The sequence below is a fragment of the Onychomys torridus genome, chromosome 14, assembly GCF_903995425.1.
Source record: "Onychomys torridus chromosome 14, mOncTor1.1, whole genome shotgun sequence".
NCBI classification, from domain to species: Eukaryota; Metazoa; Chordata; class Mammalia; order Rodentia; family Cricetidae; genus Onychomys; species Onychomys torridus.
In genome coordinates this window covers 70,159,211-70,184,795 of record NC_050456.1, presented here as the reverse complement: position 1 = coordinate 70,184,795, position 25,585 = coordinate 70,159,211, and the positions used below count along the sequence as shown (strand labels likewise).

At 41.4% G+C, this 25,585-nt stretch overlaps 1 protein-coding gene across 18 annotated transcripts in view; it reads right to left on the bottom strand.

Annotated features, from left to right (window-relative positions):
* Positions 1-25,585, bottom strand: part of Unc79 (unc-79 homolog, NALCN channel complex subunit) — a 247,964-nt gene that overhangs the window by 163,550 nt on the left and 58,829 nt on the right. For all 18 annotated transcript variants that reach the window (XM_036205590.1, XM_036205592.1, XM_036205577.1 and 15 more), the window contains 3 exons: positions 21,294-21,386; positions 11,022-11,077; positions 10,223-10,352 (listed from right to left, as the gene is read on the bottom strand). In XM_036205590.1, the coding sequence (XP_036061483.1) occupies positions 10,223-10,352; positions 11,022-11,077; positions 21,294-21,386 (279 nt within the window). The remainder of the gene's footprint in view (positions 1-10,222; positions 10,353-11,021; positions 11,078-21,293; positions 21,387-25,585) is intronic.

The window sequence follows — 25,585 nt, the reverse complement described above, 5'->3', positions numbered from 1 at the left end:
CCCCACCCAGCTTAGCATGTGAGTGCTGGCATCTGTGCACACACCCTCACACCTGTGTGTTAAGCACTTTCTTAATTGAACCATCTCTCCAGCCACCCTCCATGTATACACACACACACACACACACACACACACACACACACAAAGAGAGAGAGACAGAGAGACAGAGACAGAGAGACAGAGAGACAGAGAGAGAGGCTATAAAACTTCTGGAGGTAAAATTCAATACCTTTGAGTCTCTGGACAAGAAAAGGAAAGACTATCCAGATAGAATGGCACCCAAATTCTTGTGATACCAACAAGAGGTATAAAGCCACATACCCTGAATCCCAGCAGATCTCAAGCAGAGTAAATACAAAGATAACCACACTGCAAGCATAAAAAAAAAAAAAAAAATTAAATACCAAACATCAGGAAAGATGCAAAAAAAAAAAAAAGCATTACATGAAAAGCTACACTGATTTCCTCTTAGAAACAGCAAACTGACAAAATTAAATAATGTTAAATGAGAAAATCAACATTCAATAATTACAATGAAATTAAGATAAAAATTTTCAGATAGCTGTAACTCAAAAACATAGAAATTAAACAATACTCCCCCATACACCACAAACAAAGATCTAGGGACAAAATTTTTAAATATCTGAATGAGTATTAGTAAAAATACAACACATGGGGGGGTGGAGAGGTACCTCAGCAGCTAAGACTACAGGCTGCCCTTTCAGAGGACCCAGGTTCAATTCCCAGCACCTACATCAAGCAGCTCACAACCTCTGTAACTCTAGCTCCAGGGGATGGCTGCCCTCTTTGGGCTTCTGTGGACATTAGGCATGCATGTGGTACATACATACATGCAAGCAGAACACGCATATACATAATGACAAAAAAATTACAAAAATATTTATAAAAATACAGAACGTCAAAGCCTGTCGGATACAATGTGTGTAAAACTTAGAGAAAACTGGTGATTTATAATAGATAAACAGAAATCATTTTAATGTTAAAATCAATAGTCTAAGCATTCTCTACAAATCTTTTTAAAAGAGAGAGAGGAAAAATAGACAAAATTCAGCTCCAGGAAGTATTAAAAGATGAAATCATAAAAGCATAACCTTTATCCGTGCTCTCTGGTTTTGATTTATTTTAGTTTATATGAACATTACGATAAAATTTCAAGATAAGGGTTTTAAATAACTGGAAATGAAACTTCCTGAAACCAATCAATAGATGCAGATCCCAACAGCTGACGTGGTGGTGAAATACCCCTGCAGTTAGGAACAAGCTACGTTGTGTATTCTTCCACATCTGTGTACCAGACCATCAGCTCTGAGGGTCTCGGACCAGGAAACAAGGAGGAAGGATGGTACTGAGTGGGTACAAGGATTGGAAAGGACTGGCATAGAGGGTCTGCATGAGAAACCCAGGCAGGGCCACAGAGGTGCTTCCCAAGCCAGCCTGGCGATCTGAAGTCGATCCCCCAAGCCCATGTGAAAGCAAACAGAGAGAACAAACTTGATGAAGCTTTTCTCTGATCTCCACACAAAAACTATAGCACATGAGCCCATACACACTCTTCAAACACGCATATGCAACAATAATACATTTTAAATTTTAAAAAAAGGCGATCACCAACTACTGTACAAACCACTGAATTGCATAAGATGTTCAGCGTAGTTTCTCGTCTATTGGCCCCAAGTTGAAAACAACCCAAATATTGATAAAATAGGACATTTGGAAAATGAAAAGAACTAATACCTTTAACAATAAGGATTAAGCTCAGTAATACTGTGTTGATGAGTGAAGTCAGACAGGAAAAGTATATGGTCTTCCATTTTATTTGCACGTATACCTGAATTAGATGATTACATGAATTCTATTAAAACTGCACCAGTAATTGCCCATGGGTACAAGAGGGTTGTGCTGATCAGAAGGGACAGGCTATGATTTCCTGCTTTGTTATTGTTATTGCTGTTTGTTTGTTTTGTCTTAATGGTGACCACAAGAGCATCATACATTGACTAAAATTGGCACATCAACACACTCAATACCTGTCATCATACCTATCATACATACAAAGTGCACTTTCGTTAAGTACTATTATCACAAACAACACCGGGATAAAACCCGACATTTCTCAAAACTGACAAGGCATCAAGTGTCAATTAAAGTCCTATGAACTGCCCTAAAAGACAAGTAGAAATAACAGAACTAGACAGGGCATAGCCAAGTAGCCAAAAAAAAAAAAAAAAAAATAGAGAGAGTTTATTACCTCTAAATTAGCAATAACCAATAGTGTGCATCCAAATAGCGCAACAAAAATAAGGTTCATAAAATACTTTCAAGGTATATGAGTAAAATGATTACCAGCTTAAAATTATATACATGGAGAGAACACATTTAAGAAGATCTCACATTCTAGGCGAGTCTGATGTGCGCAGTAAGAGCCTCTCTCAAAAAGCTAAATAAATAAGTAAAGTCAAGACAATGACATTTTTCAGATAAATACAAAGTGAAAAACTTATCCCCAGGAGATTAGCATTAAAGGAAAGACAAAAATGTATTATTTTAAAAAGTCAATTCCAGGCAGGTTAGATGGCTCCATGGCTAAAATGCTTGCCAAACAAGCATGAGGACTGGAGTTCAGACCCCCAGAATCCATATAAACGCCAGGAGGGTGTCATGGTTACAGGTGTGTAACCTAGCAGCACTAGAAAGATGGAGATGGGGCAAAGTTACACCATACAAACACTTGCAAAAGTCTGCAATAGCTATATTTGTTTGTGACAAAGTAAATCTTAACACAAAGAGTCATGAAAGATAAAAACAATGCATTTCAAAAAATAACAAAAGTAATAATGAAAGAAACTGAATTCTAAATTTGCATATACCTACCTACCTATTACATCATCTCAAAATATATATAGTAAATAAATCAGAATAGGAAGGAATTAGACAAATCTACAGATTATAGTAGAAAAAAAACCTTTAGGGCTTCACGCTGAAGATAGAGAAAGTGAGTAAAATTTACTGACAGGCTGGAGAGATGCTCAGTGGTTAAGAGCACTTGTTGCTCTTGCAGAGGACCAGGGTTTGATTCCCAGCACCCATGGCAGCTCACAACTGTGTTTCACACAGACTACTGTACAAGTTGTTTTAGCTATACAGAAATATGTATATACTCAGCCCTAAAAGAAAATATTAAAAAATAAATAAGTGATGTTGGACTGTGGAAATGGATCAGTCAATAAAGTGCTTATTATGCAAGAATAAAGGTCTGAATTTGAGCCCAGAACTCAAATAAAAAAGCCAAACATAGCAAAGTATGCCTGCAGTTCCAGAGCTGGTGACAGAGTGACAAAAGGACACCTGTCAGTCAAGCCAAATCAGAGTTTCAAGTTCAATAAAAGACCCCGTCTCAAAAACTAAGGTAGAGCCAGGCCCTAAGGCACACATCTTTAATTCTCACACCTGAGAGGCAGAGGCAGGTGGATCACTCTGAGTTTGAGGCCAGCCTGGTCTACAAAATGAGTTCCAAGTCAGCCACAGCTATTTAGTGAGACCCTGTGTCTTAGTTAGGGTTTCTACGGCTACAATGAAACACCACGACCAAAAGGCAAGTTGGGGAGGGAAGGCTTTTTTTGGCTTGCACTTCCAGATCACAGCCCTTCACTGGAGGAAGTCAGAAACTTAAGCAGGGCTGGAACCAGGAGGCCATGGAAGGATGCTGCTTACTGGCTTGTTCCTCACGGCTTGCTCAGCCTGCTTTCTTATAGAACCCAGGACCACCAGCCCAGGTATGACACCATCCACCATGGGCTGGGCCCTCCCCCATTGATCAACCAAATGTAAGGCATTGAGAAAATGCCTTACAGCTGGATCTCATTTACTCAACTGAGGCTCCTTCCTTTCTGATTACTCTAGCTTGTGTCAAGTTGACACACAAAACCAGCCAGTACACCTTGGTTCAAAAAAATAAAAATAAAAATAAAGTGGAGAGTGACTGAGAAAGGTACCTGGCATCAACCTCTTACCTCCACTCTCACATACGTATGTGAGCACATATAGACACATATGAGCATTTACACATGCACACACTCTCATAAAAATGTACATACAAAATTTATATACTATATAATACAAAATATGTCATCTGACCATGGAAGAATGAAGCTATAGCTTATCCTAATCAATTATCTATAGGTCAAAGAACAAACCACACAGAACTTAGAAATCAGCACAGGAGGTTTAGCCTGAGCAATGATGAAAGAAAGGCAGGAATCACAGCATCATCTCATGAAAGATCTTCGGCAAAAGCCAAAACTCCTTTGTGATTAAAAACTATAAAGAATACAGGAACAGAAAGACAATATCTCTGTGTAATTAAGGACACTTATGACAGACCTATAGCCAACACTACACAGAGGGGGGAAATGGAAAAATGTTTCATCCAAACCCAGAAATGAGATGCAACTTTCCCATAACACCTCTCTTATTACAGTGCTTAAAAACTCAACCAGAGTGATAGGCAAGAGGAAGAAGTGGGCACAAATAGAAGATGAAGAAGCTAAATTATACCTATGATGATATAACCCTCCTCTTAAAAGACCTAAAGAATCCACACACAAAAAAAATCTCTTAGATCTATTATATACTTTCATCAGTCACAAGGTGCAAAAAATCAACATTTAAAAACACCAGTTGCTTTATACACCAATGATGCACTCCTAGAAAAAGAGATTGGTTAAACAGTAGTTTATGATAGCAGCTTCAAAAACTAAAATAAAATACAGAGGTATAAACTTTACCAATGATATGACAATTCCATACAAAGAAAACTATAAAGCATAAAGAAAGGTATTATATAAGATATTTGAAAAATGGAAAGAGCTCCCATGTTTATGGATCAGAAAAATAGTCTATAAACAACCATATTGTTAAAAGTGATACACAAAACGCAATACAATTTCCACCAAAATCCAGTGATATTCTACACAGATCTAGAAAACAACAATCCTAAAATTCATATGGCAACACAAAGACCTGTGAAAATAGCCAAGGCAATCCTAAGCAAAAAGAGCACTACCAGCAGCATCACAGCACTGATTTCAAACTACACTACAGATCCATAGTGACAAAAACAGCCCAGCACTGGCACACAAAAAAGTGGAATAGGAGACTCAGAATTTAACCCAAGTGGTGCTAATCACTTCATCCTAGATACCAAAAGCACACATTGTCTAAAGAAAAAAATCTTTAACAGGAGATGCTGGGGAAAGCAGATATCTACAAGTAGAAGGACTGAAACTGGATCCCAACATCTCATCAGTACAAAAATCAACTAAAGCTTAATCACACGCTTTAATTAAGATGAGATCATTGGAATTTCTATAGCATGTTAATTAAGCATTAAGGATAGACAATAACTGTGATGGTTTGAATAGAAATGGCCCCCAGAGGCTCGTATATTTGAATGCTTGGTCATCAGGGGAATGGTGATACTTGACAGGGATTAAGGGATGTGGCCTTGTTGGCATAGGTGTGGCCTTGGAGGAAGTGTGTCACTGGGGGTGGATTTTGAGGTTTCAAATGCTCAAACCAGCTCAAGCCTACTGACCTGGTAGAGGTAGAACTCTCCCTTACCATGCCTGCCTGCATGCTGCCACACTTCCAGCCATGATGACAATGGACTAAACCTCTAAACTATTAGCCAGCCTCAATTAAATGTTTCCATTATAAGAGTTGCTGTGGTCATGATGTTTCTTCACAGTAAAAGAACACTGACTAAGACAGCAACTTCCTGAAAAAACTAATAGATTGGCAAATAAAATGAGACTGACCATTGTAAGCACATATAGCAATATCATACTGAAAGTCCTCTGTACGATTAGTATGACCGATGTTAAATTATGGATTTAAAAGAATCCATAAAAGTCTTGTGGATTAGAAAGGAAGTGTATTTTATTGTTCTAATAATTATACAATACATAAAAGAATGGTTAATGAAGCTAGTACAGTAAATATGCACTCCTAATGAGAGTGTGGATTAACATAACTGAACTGGGAAGCTGTTTATCATCTATTAAATTTGAGTACACATGTGCCTCTTACTCAGCAGGCTCATTCATAGGGATACATCTCATATCAAAGACATATCAAAAATGCTCAGAGTAGCATTATTTCAACAACCAAAAACTAGGAACAACCCAAACATCTAGTAATAGTAGAGAAGATATGAAAATTGTGGTACATGAATTTTGTGAACAATGTGTAACAATAAAGGTAAACAAACAACAGTTATCCTCAGCACACAGATAATGCATGTACACACACATATGTGTACACAGACACACACAAGTAATGGATGCTTCCATTTTTATAAAATTCAAACTTGGGTAAAACTAATCTCTGATATTGAAAGGAGGGGGAGGCCATCATTCAAGAAACACAGAGTGGGAAGGGCTCCACACACACTTCTTTGTGGTTTCATGCACGTGTATAACTGCACCAACAAAATAGTCTTAAGAGATTCTAGTTGTATAGATACAAAATCAAGATAATTGAAGAAAAGAGCAAGCCTGAAGACGGGAATGCACAGCAGAAAGGCCTGCTCAACCTTCTCATGCACATGTCTCAAAACCCAAGTCCACTAACGTGGGTTAGACGTCCAATAATCCAGACCACACTTTGCCTTATCATGTACCTCTCATTCTCTCTGGTCTGCCCAGAAATGTGACCTTATGGCGCACCTGTGTCCCATAGTTAAAGGGAAACTAAACAACAACCCTAAGTCATTTACTATTTACTCTATCGTTTCTCTTTTGTTTTATTTCATTTTATTCATATGGGTGTTTTGTCGGAACGTCTGGCTATGTATCACATGTGTTCCTGGTGCCCACAGAGGCCAGAAGAGAGTGTCAGATCACCTGGAACTGGAATTACATGTGGTTGGGAACTGTCATGTGGGTGCGGGGAACTGAAACCAGGGCCTCCAGAAGACCAGCCAGTGCTCTTAACTGCTCAGCCATCTCTCCAGCTACTGCGATTTTTATAATAAAAGGTGGCGACAGCTGGAGAGATGGATGGCTCAGTCATTAAAGTGCTTGCTGCACAAGCCTGAGGTGCTGAGATCGGATCTACAGCATGCATGTAAAAAGTCAGGCACGGCTGCATGAGTCTGTGATCCTGCATTGAGAGGTACAAATAGAAAGATATGACAGGATGGCTGGCCAGCCAATCTACCAGTGGCATCCTGGTTCAGTGAAAAGGCTTCTTTTATCTGATAGAGTGGAAGAAGAGGACATCTGGCATTGATCTCTGGCCTCCATACATACAAGCACTCACATGCACACCACACACACACACACACACACACACACACACACACACACACACATACACACACACACACACACACACACACATGCACACACGCACACATGCACGCATGCACGCACACATGCATGCATTAAAAGTGAAAATAGATTAGGGAACCTCTTTGCACTTATTCATCAAAGAAACTTTTTTCAACAGATGGTCACATCACAGAACGGGTCAAAATACAGAGAACAACAGATCATGAGTTGCCTAGCTTCAGCCAATACATCTGTATGACAACCCCTGCACATGAGCATCAAGGAACATTTCAGAAGAGAGAAATGAAGTGTAGGAGCCAGAGGCCCCAACCTCTGATGTGATAGTGTACCTCCTAGAAATGTCAGGGAAGCTACACCTCAAGAGTATGGCTGCCTAATCAAGACACCAGTACCCTACATGGAAGGGGCAAATGCCAAGATCTAAAGCTGCAAGAACAACATCCATCTGGTGCCAGATGCCCAGCGATAAAGACCACATGGTGACTTTTTCCCGTGGCTCTCTGTCCCCTTCATGTCTGTTGGAGTGGGAATGCTAGGAGAACCACTCATCCGTGAGGGTAGTGCCTGGCTACCAGTAGCACTTGGGACTCAGCAGTGAACAAAGGGACACCAGACACATGACTGCATGGACAGACTGCCGACTAATGCCCCTAGTCAACTACCTCTCCATCAGTCCAAGAGAACAAGAAAGGATTGCACTGATCTTAGCATGCAAATGCGGAACCAGTCTTACTAAGCATGCATTGGTTGGTCCTTGCTAGAGGCTTTGGCTACCCTGTAAGTGGAAATGACTGTCAGCTTTGGGGACTGTGGGATGCTCTGGACAGTGAGTCTCACCAAAACTTACATCAGGAAGCCCTTTGCTGTTGGAAACCAGCCCCAACTCTTCCACAAGCGTAGCCAGGCTTCCACTGACCTCCTCATTCCACTGAGCCGTCTTGTAATTTCCCAGTTCCTAAACACCACCAAGCTGTCGGTTGCACCCACCTCACAAGCCCTGAAGTTCCTTCGACCTTAAGCTCACGTTTTATGTGCTCGTGGTTTCCTCCTGTCTAATTACGTGCTTGTCATTGCCTCAGCTACCAGCTAAAGCTTCCCTCACTGGAGAGCCTCCCTTAACAGATGCCTCTGCCCTGGACCTGTCTGTGACCAGGACGAATTAGGAGCCCCTCCATGATTCCCACAGATCTCTTTGCTCTACCTTAGCACTACTCGCCCCAGGAGGCAGTCTCTGGTTATTTCCCCCACAACTAGTGTGGGAACTCCAAGATGCTAATGACTACAAACTGCTTTGTTTTCCTCATTGGCACACAGAGAAATGCCTGGCCAACAGCAGATACCCCATAAATATTTGCTGAATAAAATGAATTTCCACATCTAGATACCCTGTGAATATTTGCTGAATCAAATGAATTTCTGAATCTAGGCTGTATTCAGTTTAATGAGGTCTGCTTTTGTGTTGGCTCCCATATTAACAACAAAAATACAGCGGCTGGAACCCAGTTATCTCATCAAATATTATCATATAAGTAAATCTCATTGCTATCAGTCACCCATTCAAACACCACAGGGGGTTGATGCTTATGTCATGAACCCTATAAAAAAAAAGGGTAGTGTCAAGTATTTCAGCCACTTCACTTTTTACTCTACTGGCATGCTAAGTATTTGCTGGTTTGTTTGTTTTTTTACATTCAAATTATTCAGCTAGCAACAGTGAAACAGTCTCTGCTACCAACAATACAAAATATCAATAAAGAGATGTCCAATTTTAAAGAATTCTGTCTACCTTCGCTGCATTAACATTGCTGCCCCTTGTTACCATCGTGTATGGCTCTTGGAATGTGCCTTCCACAGTGTAAAATGCATGGATAATACTGTTGAGGGGAGGAGTGTGTAGACATCAGGAACTCCATTAGCCACTGGGATTCTCTTACACTTCATGATGCAGAAGCAGCAACCCTTGCGTCAGTCAGTCTTTCTGTCTGTCATTTTTTGCAAGTCTCTTGGTAGACATCTGTCACTATTTTTTAAGAAGGGTTTCATATAGCTCAGGCTGGCTTTTAAGCCACTATGTGGCCCAGGCTGGCCTTGAACACCACAGATTTTCACTTCTGCCTGCAGGATGCTGAGGTCATAGGAGTGGGCCGCCATGCTCAGCTCTGTCATTAGATTTGAAGTTACTGTTTTGTTGTCAGTGATGAAACCCTTCTGGTAACACTGGAAATGTGGCCAAGCCTCTTACAAGAACAGAATTAGACAGCTGGGGCTTCTGATAATGATAGCAAAGCTGTAGTCTCCTTCCCGTCTCTTACAGCTTTGTAGTAATTCATCTTAGCAGTGCGCAGGATGCAGGCCCTTTGGATAGCAACTGGGATAGGGGCTTAGGCAATCTGCTATGACAAATTGGTATGATTATGTTTTTGGGGGGTTTTTTTGTTTTTTTTTTTGCTGGTTTTCCTTTGAGTTGTTTTGTTTTGAAACATTTTTTCCTGTAGTTCATGATGACTTCAAACTTGCTATGTAGTCAAGACTGACTTTGAACTTCTGATCCTCCTTCCTCCACTCCCTGGGGGCTGAGATTACCACATGCTTGCACCACCACACTCAACGGTTGATTATCTTAAGAGATGGGATCTTGCTATGTTGCCTTGGATGATCCCCAAACTCCTGGGCTCAGCTGATTTTCCTGCCTCAGCCTCCCCTAATAGCCTGGATGACTGCACCTGGCTAATGGCCTTCTTTTTAAACCCAGTGTCAGAAAGGACTCGTGACCATGTCTAACCGTCTAGCATGGTCTTTTTAACATAGCGTGAGGCCCGGGTGGCACGAGAGAGCTCTTTTCTTCTTACCTGTGTACTGCAGCCCCCTGTACTCGCTTATTGCCCCAGGGGGCTTTAGGTTGGGCCAGTAGTGGAACAGCATCTGCACTGCTGGGGGTTTCACCTGTGAAGGCCCATATGCAATCACATACAAAAGGTCCTGCAGGAGGAAAGAACATCCCGACTCAGCGTCATCAAATGGAAATAAAGATCACACACCCAAGACTGCCAAAGCAGTAGAAATTCTAACAGCTTAAGGAGGGTCGTCTCCCTGGAGCCCATCATACAGGTGTGCTCTTCAGATTAAATGATGTTAGCCCATCATTTTCACCATTTATTCGTGTGTCTGTTTATATGTCCTGCAAATAATACCCCCAAGGAGAGTTCAAAAGTGCACTGTCCATTAATCCTTTAATGAGATTAGAATCAAAGAAAGATATTTTTACAACAGTGTATGTCCACATACCAAACACTGAGTTAAAAAAATGTTTCCCTAATCACATTTCTTAACAATAACAATTCATATCTGCTATTTGAAAAAAAAGACAAATTCTCAAGCAATTTCAAATTAAAATTATACTTGTCATGCAATATAATATTTTCCTAATTCAATGAATAAGATACATTCAACTATTCTGTCAAGACACTCTGTTCTTAAAGTTTCATTTCTGTTCTAAGTGATAATTTTACAAGTACAAATAAAGTACAGGTTTTCCACATCAAAATAATAAGACAGTTATAAATTTGATCAAAACAAGTTATAATATGTAATTTTTACAATTTATATAAATCAAGTTAGTGAATGAGTCAATCTTAGTCTAAAACTTACTTTCCAGACTTCCTGCTTATATTTCATGAGACATTCCAATAATTGACAATGATACACTGTAAGGAAGAAAATACAATCTATAATAAATGCAAATACCAGAAAAATCACCCTTGAAGATATAATAAATCACTTTAGCATTCATTTTCAGTTTAATCATTAAATTAGAAAGTACTTATCACATTTCTAGAAATCATATCAGCCCTTAGCTTCATCAAGCTTTATTCCAAAGCTATTCAGAAGCACTTTGCAAATTGCACTAACAAAGGAAATGCTAGAAGTCTCTAGCAATTTATACTTATATAATGTAGACTTGGACTGTTGCAGCAAAGAACTCCATGAGAGGGTAAATCCTCACCACATGAGGTCAAGTATAAGCTCGTATTTTGAGTGAGCTCATTCTTTGTCAGATGTTGCACTGAGTTTCCACACACGTTACCTCACAAACGCCAAGCTACAGTTAGGAAACTGAGGCTGACTTTCCCATCCTGCCTGAGGTTGAAAAAATACCAAGCGACACTTGAATTGGACTAAAACAGCAATTTTAGCACTTGTTCAGCAATCCGTTGTTCCTCTTGTCATAAAGAAAAAGTAGGCCTCAGAAGCCCCCAGTAGATTTAGTGGCTAGAACTGAGTCTGAGTTATAGGAGACTTGTATTTTGGTTTTTCATTTGTTTTAAGTAAAATGTTTTTATTAGTCCTTTGAGAATTTTAGACAATATATTTTGATCATATTCACCCCTATGTATCCCCCTAACTGCCAATATTCACCCCTCCCTTCCGATCCCCTCCCAACTTCATAGCCTCTCTTTTTTTTTTTTTCATAATAGCCCCAGGAGTCCAGTTTTTACTCTCCATATATTCGTGGGTGGGGAGCAATCCAGTAAACCATGGTCAACCTACCAGGGGCCACACCCAAGAAGCAAAGTGACTCTCCCTCCCTAGAAGCCATCTGTGGTCAATTGCTCCTTGGTTATGGGCTCCTCACCCCTCCAGGTTAGACTGCTAACTGGCTTGATCTTTTAAAAATATTTATTCACTCTGTGTGTTTGTGTGCGTGCATGCACGTATGTATATATGTATGTATGTAAACCATCTATGTGTGAGATACCCACAGAAGCCAGAAAAGGAGGTCAGAGTCTCTGGAACTGGAAGCAATTGTGATCCATCATTTGTGTGCAGAGAAAACCAAACCTGGGTCCTCTGCCAAAGCAGTGGATGTCTTAACTACTGGCTTGATCTTCTGTGAGTTGATGAATGCGGTGATCCTGTCACATCCAGAAGACAGTTTCAGTCCAGTCGTCCCTGACCTACAGCTCTTCCACTCTTCCCTGTCCCTCTTCCATGACGGTCCCTGAGCCTTGGGGGGAGGAGGATGCAGCTGCTCCATTAGTAGTTGAGCACTCCACTGACATTTGTTCTCTGCTCTTTGACCACTTGTGAGTTTCTACATTACCCACCATCCACTACACACACACACACACACACACACACACACACACACACACAGAAAACAAAAACAAACAAACAAACAAAAAAAAAAAACCTGATGTCTAAGAGCTGCTCTGATCTATAAGACATAGAAATACAAATTTATAGAGCACTATGACACTATGTCCATTTAGCAAAATAATAGTTTTGCCTAGGGCCTGGTTGTTCCCTAACCAGCTATCGTTAGCCTGATTTACAGTACCAGGCATGCATTTCCTCCTGTGTCTTAGCCCTTAAATTCAATCTAAAAGCAGTGGGTTACCTCCATAATATCTGTGCCACTGTCTCACCCCTGGGCACATCTTGCCCATTATTGTAGTACACAGGGTTCACACTGAGTGAAACCACTGATAATTTTAACCCCAGAAGCCTGCAATAGTACCCTCTGGAACTATAAAACCTAACCATAGAGGAAGCTTCATAGTCAGTATCAACTTGATTTCTCCATTTCCTGTGACCAAAGTGTGTAGTGTCTTTGCAATAGGGCCTTTTACAGGGGACCAGTTAAAGCTACACAGCAGCAAGCTTCTTTGATTGCCTGGGTTCACTTGCAAAGGACAACATTCATCCTAGATAGATTAGTGTTTGGTTCTTTCCATAAACTACCTTCCAGCTCCATCCCAACACTGAAGTTGATGCCCAGGTGACCTTTGCATCATTCAAATCCTGTGGACATGTTTCATCTGAATTTCCTTGACTCTTCAGAATCATTTGACACTTCTATTTTTTAAATCTCTCCCTTCTTCTGGCTTTATGATGCCATATGACCCTTTTCTTTTTGTCCCCTGTGGGGGACACCACTGTTGTGTGCCCTTTCTTCCTAGATATCTGCCGATACACAGCCTTTCTCAGACTCTACTGGAGCTAGATGTGACTCTGCTGGAGGTAGATGTGGCTATGGGACATTTCTGGTGACAAGAGTCTTCTGGGGAGGTTCCAAGCTGTGCTTTTTCTCTCTCTGACACTTTGGAACTCTCCACTCCTTTCCTTTCTGCTTTGAGAAGGGGTTTCACACTATATAACTCAGGCTGACTTAGAACTCAGGGTCTTACACTATATAGCTCAGGCTGGCCTGGAACTCATGGCCTTACACTATATAACTCAGGCTGACCTGGAACTCAAAGTCTCATACTATAAAGCTCATACTGACCTAGAACTCACAGTCTCATACTATATAGCTCAGGCTGGCCTGGAACTCATGGCCTTACACTATATAACTCAGGCTGACCTAGAACTCAAGGTCTCATACTATAAAGCTCATACTGACCTAGAACTCACAGTCTCATACTATATAGCTCAGGCTGGCCTGGAACTCACTGTATAAGCTCACACTGGCTTCAAACATGTGTCTCTCACTACAGACAGTCTCGAATGACTTGGACCAGCCTGTTTCAGATGTGGTTTTGTGAGGATATACCCTCCACTGTGGTGGCCACTATGCAAACATAAGGGAAATCTTGGAGAAACAGGATGCTGCCTCAGCTCCTGATATTATAGGCTATAGTTAAGACTTCCCATTAAGCAAACCACAAATGTGTTTGCAGTTTCAAGTGCACATAATCAGCTATACAAACACAACCTCCATACCTCCTGGGCAAAGTCATCCTCCCCCACTGACTGTTTTTCGGATTTCCTGAGGCCTGGTTCTAGCACCCATATATCCTTGATTCTCTATTCTCCCCTAAGCGATCTTACACCCAATGCTCTGCACCTCTAGTAACCGCCTACATGTAGTTGGTGAAGATCATTGGACATTTGTGTGGAGGCTCAAAGTTCATTAGCACCAGTTCATAGCTCTATTTTCTGTGTCAGACCTACAACAACAACAACAACAGCTAATTGCCATTGTCTTCTCAGTGTCTCAAAAACACCTTGAAACAAAGCATGTCCAGAACAAATCTCAGACCTTCCCTCCTGTGATGGCTCATCCCTACTGTCAACTTGACTGACTTGAGACTCACCCAGGAGGCACATCTCTGAGCATGTCCGTAAGGACATTTCCAGAGAGGTTCACTGGAAGAGGTAATACCCACCCTGAATTCAGGAGACACCATTTCACGTCTAAAAGAAAATGAGCTGGGTAGCAACATTCATCTCTTTCTGGCTCCTGATTGTAAATGTAATGTGATCATCTGTCTCTGATGATGAACTGATGAACTGTGCCCCCTCAAACTGTGAACCAGAACAAAGCCTTCCTTCCCTGAGTCGCTTTGGTCAAGTGTTGTGTCATGGCAGCAAGAACAGTAACTGACACACTTCAAAGCCTGATCTTCCAATAGTGCTTCCTTTGTCAGAAACCAAATCCTAAACATATTATTTCCTAAGTAGCTCTCGGTGGACATACTTCTCAGTCTCAACTGCCCTTACCTTTGACAGGACTCAACAAATGCAGTGATTTCCCTAACAGTCTATCTACATCCAATAATCAGTTCCGTACTGCAACTATGCTCTCTCTCTCTCTCTCTCTCTCTCTCTCTCTCTCTCTCTCTCTCTCTCCACACACACACACACACACACACACACACACACACACACACACACACATGAATGCACACACACGATTTCCTGCCTAACAGAGTCCACAATCCCCTGCAAGTTTTCCAGTCTGATGTCATACCCCTGGTGCGGGTGCTGAGATTTGAGCATTGAACTTGAGTTCTCTAGAAGAGCAGTGTGTGCACTTAACCACTGAACCATCTCTCAAGACTCTGACCTCTATTCGTGGTACACAATCAGCTACAGAAACCAAACAGCCACTTGTTTCTCTACCCCTGTCCCATTCCACTGAAATTTAAATAGTAGAATGATAAAGCTCACTTAAAACATTACAAGACTGATTTTCTGTGGGGTTGTTCTGCTTGTTTTGTAAACTGATTACAACAGTTCTCAAACATGAACTTTGTAGATGGCAACAACATCATTGGGTCAAACTGTCAGTAGTTTGAACATACCAGCATGCATTTGATACCAAAGTGACCCTACTTGATACTACACTTCTTAACTGTCTCCCATGTGACTAGTTTTGAGTCAGAAATGTACTCCCCAATACAGAATAGTTAGTTGGCTATAAACATTGACCTGTGAACAGTTTTGAAAATAAGAGAGGTGATTTTTGTAAGATATGGGTAGTTTTCCATCAATTCAAGTCCAAGAAGAAAATGCCAAGTTGTAGCCATTCACATTATTTACCCAGCACTTATGATGTGCCAGTCAGAACACCAAGGCCAAGCAAGTATGTGCACACGTATTTTCATCTTAATTTTAACAATGTTTTATGAATAGCAGGAAGAATTGTCCCATTTTACAGATGAGAAAACTTGACCTCAAGGCAGAAAAGCTTATTTGGGGTCACACTGACCAGTCATTTGCAAATGAGCTCGGGAAAACTCAGTCCTTTGGCATGCCCTAAGAAGCCCCCAGAGCCAGCTCAGGTATTAGACAATTTGTCTGGGCCAAATCACAGTCACATCATCACACATCTCTCCAGTGCTGATACTAAGGGGGAACCTGGTAACTTCCACCACCCACAGTTTACTTAAACATCACTCATTTAGAGGCTACCCAGCCAAGGAGGCCGGCTTCTCACTTTTTTTTCCCCTGGAGATGATACTTCTTCATGTGGATTATGGTAACAATCGCCTGAGTCACTTCTCAGAGTCATGAAGGCCAATTTGGCTAAAACATTGACTCCTCACTTTTGATGTCTACTGAGTGACTAGTAGAGGCATGGCGTCCATCTTCATGGTGTCTATCCTCTCTTCTGCCTTAATCTTTAGGTCAGATCCTGTACATGGTTATGTTGACCACTGGAGAAACTTGTGTCCAGAAATATAATACAGGGTTATTTAACCTGGCCTGGACTTGCTTAGCCTTTCTTTCCTCCCACCAAAGCTACAGACATCTCCCAGCCCCTGTGACTAGAAACACCAGACCATGAAAAATGTAAAAAGCAATGCCAATGAAGGTTCTGGAAGGTTTGCCTCCTCCCAGGAAGACAAGAATATTTCCTCCTTTTATGAGCCCATTTCCACCCATCATTACTCCTGTCTTGTATCTGGAACTCCACTCTCCTGAGGATAAAAAGCTGTTTATGAGCACAGTCTCCCCTCTTCTTCATTATTGACCACTGAGTAAAGACTTACTTCCCCTACCATTCACATGTTGGTCCTTCCAAGGGATGAAGCCCCAGACTGAGGTCCAGGAACAGATCTACATACAACTAACCTCAGAATATCCACTCCACTCTATTGCTGCCCGACATCAGGACCCATTCCTCGTGACTAGAGTTCCCTTCATAGTGTCTAAATGAAGAATTCTCTCAGAACATATAATATCATAAATGTGAGTTGTATTTTGATGGTCTTTTAAGGTAAACAGAGTGAGATATGAGATTATAGCTTGCCCTAAAATAAATGTTTTAATTAAACTCACATAATGATCACAGAGATATTATACTTGAGAATGTTGTAGACAGAATGTACACCTCAAAATCCACATGTTAAATTCTAATCCCCAGAGTGACATCATTGGGAGGTGGAGTTTTAGGATGTGTTTAGGTCATGAAGGCAGAGGCCCCATTAGTCGGTTAATGCCCTTGTTTCTAAATATTTTATTAGTAGTGATAGTATTATCATTATTCAATTATGTGGACGGAGGGTTTTACATGTGAGTGCAATACTTATAGAGGCCAAAGAAGGTGCTAGATACCCTGGAGCCGAGGTTCCCAACATGGGTGCTGGGAATTGGATTTGGGTCCTCTGGAAGAACAGTATGCACTCTTAACTCGTGTGTTATCTCTCCATCTCCTTCATCCCAGTGTTCTTATTTTTTAAAGGCCTCCCTCAAAAAAATCTTCTTGCCTTTCTGCTATGCAAAAGGACAGAACAAATAAGTTCATCAATGAGCCAGAAAATGGGCCTCTATCTAGCAAGTCTAGACTCTGTAACCACGAGAAATGAACATTCAATACACACAAGCCACGCACGTTGCAGTATTTGTTAAGGTACCCCTGTCACAGCTAATCTTGACAAACACGTGAGTGTGATTTAAAATTACCTGGGAGATAGACTACTATGCCTCTTGGAGGATGTTGCCAGAGACATTCTACTGAGAAGGGAAGAATGTGGGAGGCACTGTTTCGTGGGATGGGCTCTTACACTGAGTGGAAAGGAAAAAGCAATAGGAACTCCGGCATTCACCTCTCTCTCTCTCTGTTTCCTGACTGTGGATGCAGCATGGCAGCTGCTCATATTCCTGCCACCGTGCCTTCCCTGGCAGGGGAGTCAGCACCCCTTACACTACAAGTCAAAGCAAACCCTTCCTGCCTTGAGTCGCTTCTGTTGGATACTTCACCACAGCAACGAGACAAGTTACTAACATAATCCCAAACAGACTGAAACAGAGAGCCGGTACTGAGACATGGGTGCTCCTGGAACAAAGCCTAAAAATGGGGAAGTCGTTTTGGCATTAGGTAATTGTGGGGATTTGTGAGGTACATTCTAGAAAAGCCACTATTACTATGAACAGACCTTTAAAGACAACTGTGTGCAGGCTTAGGAAGAGAAGAGCAAGGGAAAGCCTCGCTCTTCTTGAAGGGTGCTGAACTGAACGGTAGAGGCGATTCTGATGAGGTGTCAGACAGAAATGGGGAACATGCGATTGCAAGCTGGAGGAAAGGCCACCCTTGTCATAAAGTGACAGAACTTGGTCACATTGTGTTCACGTCTTGGTGTACTATGGGAGGCAGAGTTTGTGGGGGATGAAACTGGCTGAGGAAATCCCCGGGGAAGTGTTAGATGAGTACCTGGTAGTGTTTTTGCTTCTGTTTCTGTTATTGTTTTCTGAGTATTTACAGTAAAATTCCAGAAGAAAGAAATGACTTCCATCAGAATTGTTCACCAACTAAGAAACCAGTTGGAAGTTTGGAAATTCCTCAGACTATCTATATTGAAAGGATGAAAAGGCCTGGGAGGAGAGACCAGTGGGTGTATGATCAGGGAGCGAGGAAACACATTAGTCAACCCTCACAGGAGAAGCCACATATTGTGGTCCAAGACTCACAAAGACAACTTAGAACTCATCACAACTGCTCTTCCCATCAGAGACCTAGAAAACAAGGAGTCAAGTACAGCATCGCTTTAGGAAGCCACCAGCAAGTAGAGTATCTCACCACAGGCTATACCTAGCTCCTTCACTCTAATGCCTTATTCTTTAGCTGCCGAAATGAAGCTCTTTGGGTCCCAGAGTAGTGTACACCACACCAAACAAAGCAGTGGGTGCATTGATAGTTCCACTTAGCATTCAAAGGATACCCTGAAAAGCCGTAGGCACCAGACCCCACTGCAGGTGGAATTAAGGTAGACAGAGAGACAGTCACCATGGGAAGCCCATTAAGGTAATTCCCAGCAAACCAATGGAAGCCAGGTTGCCTAAAGCTTTGGTGGCAGGACTACTAGCAGCTTAGGGCCAAACCCTTATCCCGCAAAGCAACAGAGGAGACAAGACTGTCACCACTGTGGGTCTAGAAAGATCAAGTCGAAGATTATTTCCAAGGTTGAGGTTTGATGGTGAGTTTCAAACTCACCCTTCCTCCTTTGGGGTGAGAATGCCTACTCTCTGGCTGGCCTACCACTGCATTTTACTGTTTGTCTGTTTGCTTTTGTTTAAGGATTTAACCCTCAGCTGCCCCTATGGTAACTAAGCAAGAGTTCTACCAATGAGCTGTAGCCTCATCCCTCACAGCTATATTTTGGAAGTATATAACATATTTGTTTTCATACATTCACAGCCAATGAGCAGATCATTCTGGGATAAATCAAGCCTCCAATCTGACAGTTACAGATTTGGATTGTCGGTATATGAGCTGTTGGACCTCAGAGTTTTGAGCTGATAATGGAATGAATTAACACTTTTAGGGTTGTCAAGATGGAATTAGTATACTACAGGTGTGAAAGGGATGTAAAATTAGGAAGATAAGGAAGAATGCTGATAAATGAAATATCTATGTTCCAAAAAAAATCCATGTTAGATCCTAGCCCCGATGTGACAAGTTTAGGAGGCCGGGTCTTTAGGAGGCACTGAGGTCCTGAGGACAGCATCCTCACAAATATGATCAGTGTCTGTCACAGAAGCTCCAAAGAACCCATTTCCCCTTCCTTTCACAGAGGAGACAGTGTAAGTGTAGCCATCCATGCACCAGGGAGTAAGTCTTCACCAGGCAGTGAATCTGCTAGGACCCTGATCTTAGACTTCCTGGCCTCCAGAACTCGAAGAAACATGTTTTTGTGTCTTAAGCCTTCTTATGGTAGCTCAAGGGGACTAAAACAGAAAAGACAGGGCCTGCCTAGATTCCAAGGACTTGGGAGGCTGAAGATAGAGAACTGACTTACCCAGGAGGTCAGCCTGGGCAATGTAGTAAGACTCCATCTCAAACAACAAAACTACACACACAGGACAAGTCTATGACTATGATGTATTAGTGAATATGAACAAAATACATTGTACGAAATTCTCAAAGAATTAAAATATTATGTTTATTTTTAAATAAAAGTTTTCAAATAAAAAATCAATTATTATGCTACTTAAATAGACTAAAAACAATGTCATAAAATTTTCTTACTTCCCAAACAAACATAACATGGAAATAAAAAGCAGAGTTCATATCTTAACACCACACCACTTCAACAGTGAGCTGCCTTTTAGGTCAGTTCCTCCAAATAAATTGGCAGTTACCCTGACAAACACAACCAGAGGACAGCATGGACAGACCCATCCAACATCACAAGGGCTCTCAGACACAAAAGCAAAGGTGAACTATCATTCTTTAGCTACTCAACTCAAACACAACTTTCATGATAACACTAAGTGATACATCACTGTGAAACAACTGTTTTCTCTCACACAATTAGAAGAATACTAAAATATTCCTAACCCATTAAATCATGTATCCCTTTTCATCAATTTGTTCTATGAGAAACCTGAAATTTGGTAAGAGATTTATGTTCAGAGATATTTCAAAGCAAATTTACCCAAATCATTAATATAGTTACCATTAGCAGTTAACATAGTACAGCAAATATATACCACACATATGCATGTATGCATGAGTCAAAACATGTAATATAGTGTGTGTGTGTGTGTGTGTGTGTGTGTGTGTGTGTAAGACAAGATCTCACTCTATAGCCCAGGCTAATCTAGAAATAATGACAATTCTCTTGCCTCATCTTCCCAAATGCTAAGAATATAGGCATTAGCCACCATACCAGCTTTACATTCTCTCTCTCTCTCTCTCTCTCTCTCTCTCTCTCTCTCTCTCTCTCTCCATATATATATATATACATATATATATGTATATATATATATATATGGTTTTTTGAGACAGAGTTTCACTATGTTGTGTAGCCCAGGCTATCCTGAATCTCACTTTTTAGACAAGGCTGGCCTCGAACTCACAGACATCTACCTGCCTCTGCCTCCCAAGGGCTAAGATTAAAGGCATGTGCCACCACCACCCAGCTCTCTATATTTTTAATTAAACTTCTTCTATATAGTCAACGATTTCCAGGCATCTAAAACTTCATCCTCAAACATTCTAAAATGTTCCCTAGCAAATCACATCACTACTACTAGCTATAGATAAATTTATTTTGATTCCTAAATCTACCTTTAACACATCAATTGTCTCTTCTGCCAGAAGACGCTCCCACATAAAAGATTCTATCTTGTCTGTTAAATGTTGCCTCATGATAGTTTGGGAGCTGCTCAAGGTGCCAGGTTCCTGCTTACCTGGATTAGATGTGTACTGCATTGCAATCATTAGCATGGCGGATGCAGAGAGGTTCACATGGGCTGGGACGCTTTCTCTCCTGGAGGAACCCACTGAAAACAAAATTTTCTGATTAGATACAAATTAATTTCTAGATATGAGCACATACTTGCCATCTTACATAGAACCATGAAAGAGCTTCACAAGAAAGTTCCCACTGAGCTGGGAGGACTATTGGCTTTTCTTTCCTCTTTTTTTAAGATGGTGTCTCATGTACCCCAGGCTAGCCTTAAACTTTCTATATAGTCAAGATGACCTTTAATTTCTGAGCGTCCTGCCTACACTTCTCAGAGCTGAGGTACAGGCATGCACCTCTACACCCAGTTAATGGAATGCTGGTGATCAAACCCAGAGCTTGGTGCTTGTGAGGGAAGCACTCTACAAACTCAGCCACTTCCCCATCCCCAAAGCCAATAGAAATTCACGGGAATAAAACCACAGAATTGTTCCTTGCATACGAATGCTACCATTGTGTGCCATTGTAAAAAAATTCTAGAGCACAACCACATGGAGGAGGTACGAAACCAGAATATAATGGCTTTGTCAGAGTTGAACTTAGGTGTGATCTCTATTCCCAAGCTGTTCATATCTATAAAAGAAAGGAAGGAAGCAGAACCTTCTGTGGGCCCATATAAAGGACACATAAACATGTTAGCAGTTAACCTCACAAGAAAATAGAAGATTTCTAAACCCTACTAGGACATATTAACACTTGGAAAGGTAGGCAAATAAGATTCATATAATGTGTAACTTCTTGTTTAGTTATACATACAAATATTAAGTCACATATCATGAAAATTATCACATTGGTTTTTAAACAGTTTTCAGTGACTACCCAGCTGGATTCCAACCTTCCATAGAATCCCATCAGTGTCTCCATTACCACAGGAAATCTCTTGCAGTTTCCAGTCTACCCTTCTCACATCGATCTGATTCTTTAGAACAAAGTGCTCTTTTGAATCTGTGAATAACTGTGAACCACATTTCTCCCATGCCAACAAATGTCCAATTGTAATGCAAGTAGGCACCTTCAACATTCACCTAATGACTGTATAATCGTGATATCCACTTGCACACTGATTTAAACACATCTTTAAGTGGCATGTTCATGATGACTGACATCAAACTGTATATCAAAATTGTGTCTATTTAATGAAAAATACTAGGTAGCTCCATAAGTATTCAAAACTAGCTCTGATGAAAGTTATTTGGTATAACATGTTTTCAGCCAAAGGGTATTTTTATCCTAGCAATAAGTGAGAAAAGACCCCCACAAAAGGAAGACTTTTATTAAGATTAAAATACAAAATGAATTCCTTTTTCCACAGAGATAATGGAAGAAGTAGGAGAAACCTCTTATAAACACACTTATATACCAAGCTGTCCAACAGGAAAAAAAAAAAAAAACCAACAGCATACAGAAGGTAAAGACTCACGAAGTCAACACTGTTTTGTACACACTAAAGACCGCTGATGCAGACAGTCAAAAGCAGATAACCTCAGACTCTACTTTGTTTTATATTAAGGTGCAGTGTATGGGGAGCACGTCTTGTTTACATCTAAAAAGAACAAGCCAGTGCAAGAAGGCTCTCAGTAAACAGACACTGAAGCAATAGTGAGGAGTTGCCACCCAGCAAACATGGGAAGTTTAACAGGATTCTGTTTTGTTTCCACGTCAAGAACTTCTGATGCTATAAAGGGCAGTGGTCTTTGCAACAGGTTGAAAGACACAAACCAACAAAACAGGTCCCTAACTGAGTTCCGCTAGCCTGAGTCTGTGTTTATTAATCACCCATGGCTGATTCACAGGCCAGGTGGTGTTCAGGGACATAGGTCCATCTGACTCTACACTAGAAACAAATGCTGAGGAGTAGATGAGGTTGATCCAGAGAGCAGTACACTGACGGCCCTGAGGGGGTGAGAAGGACTAATCAAATGGGATAAACTGAGGAAGAAAGAATTTGAATCACATGCTAAAGAACAAGACCCACTGCTTGCCATCTTCAGCCTTTTCAAATTCAGCTTTGTAGGGTCCACACCTGGAGGTCCTAGCTCAGCCAGTGTGGAAAATTGGAAACCCTCTGTTAAATTAATAAGCACATCACTGGCTCTCGTGCAAATCGGCCTTGGTTGTGCCTTAGAGAAGTACTGGTAGAGAGATGAGAGGTAAGCAAGGGGATGCCTAGTCCAAGTCCCCAGGTCAGGGCTGGGAAGAGTGAGCACTTATACAATATTCCTGTGCCCTTTGTTGAAGAAATGAAAGGAATGCCTACTCCACCATACTCAACATCAGCTCTCTCTCTCTCTCTCTCTCTCTCTCTCTCTCTCTCTCTCTCTCTCTCTCTCCTCTTCCCCCCCCCCCTCTTGCCACATGTATATTCTTTTGGTGACAAGTATTTTCACCTTTATTTAAATTCAACTCAAACTTTGTAATAATAAGCATTTTTCAACAAAGAAAATGGTCAGAGAAGCTGAGAGCCACTGTGCCCAGAGGCCTTTAAAAATGGGAGGGATGCCCAACTGTCTCGGGTGATTTAAGTGAAGTCTGTTTGGAGAACTGCCCAGATGGCTCAGTGACCTTTGGATGTCCCTGTTACCTCTGCAAATCTATGCTGTCCCTCAAGTATGGCCATCCATAAAGCCAAAGAATTCCCCTAGGACACAAGCCCCAGGAAATTGGCTCCAATACTTATATAAACAGACGGTATCTTGCAATTTCAAAGCCTTCTACAAGACCGAATAAAATCACCATGGCTGTAATTTAATAAGCATGCACAAGCACACATCATTTACTGAATCTTGTTTAAAAGGCATGATGTAAACAGATACGCAGCTCAATCCCGTGAGAGCACAAAAAACAAAAGCACATGCAATTAAAGGGAAGAGACTATTGTGCTCAGGAAATATAATTAAAAGTTTCCAGGCCTTCCCCTATTCCCCCAATAGCATCAGAACAAAAATTACCACCATGCCTTCCTCCCATGAACAGTACCAACTCCTTAACATGTGACTGTATATGACAATTCCTAATGTGCTAGATGTGCAGTTCTTAGCCTGATTCTTACCTTTCAGAGTAAGCAGATGACAGAAGCCATTTTATGAGTGAGAGATGAACTAGCTACAGGAAGGCACCAGCCTAATTACTGGGACAGTGAGAGTCCAAGACAAGTACATTCATAGCCAATGCACCAATCACTTGGTCACACACTACTTTTTTCATAGAACTGCACCAGGAATTATCCTGGGCCCTTGGATACGGCAGTAAGAAAAATCATTGCCAGAGCTGGGTTATGCAGTATGGTGGCCATTAGCTATGGGGGGCTGTGTATATTAGTTAAGATGAAATAAAATTTAAAATTACATTCCTCAGCTTCACTAGACACATCATATTTGCTTAGAAACCCTATGTGGTAGTGACTAACAGTATGAGGCGGCATAGAATTTTATTTCTGTTTCCATTATCAGAGAAAGTTCCATGGACAGTGCTGTTCTACAGAAAACAGCAGGCATTGGCCATTGGAGAAGCATGAATCTGGGCAAAGGAACAAAGATACGATGGAAGGTTCCATATTATATTAGAAGGGAAGGCAGCTCAAAATGTGTGGTCCTTAGAGTGTGTAGGAGACTGACTCAGGGGGTAAAAGAGCTGGCTGCACAGACCTGACATCCAAACTCCATCCCCAGAACCCACATGAGAAACTGGATGCCATGGCAGGCATCTGAAGCCCTGGCACTCTGAGATAGGAGGCAGAGACTAGGGAACCCACCAGAAATCTTGGGCCACCTAGCCTGGAGTACACAGAGCTGCAGCAGAAACACCAAAGGAGATCCTGCCTCAACACCGCACAGAAAACTGACCCCCAATGTTGGCCTCTGTATCTCTCTCTGTTTCTCTCTCTCTGCTTTCTCTGTCTCTCTACCTGTGTGTCTCTCTCTGTGTCTGTCTCTTTCTCTGTGTGTTTCTCTGTCTCTCTCCTGCGTACACACACACATACACACACACACACACACACACACACACACACACACACACACACACACACACTTCTTTAAAAGATGTGGTACTTGAACTGAGACCTGAAGGAAACACATTATGAGACCATTTAGATGGGCTCTGAGACAAGAGAAACTGTATAAGCAGAAAAGCCTTTGTAATCTCGCAGAAAGGCTGATGCAGACATGCAGAGTAGTCCCATGAAGAAGAAGTGATGAGGCTGGCCACAGCCAGAGCACAGAGAATCATGTGAGCCAA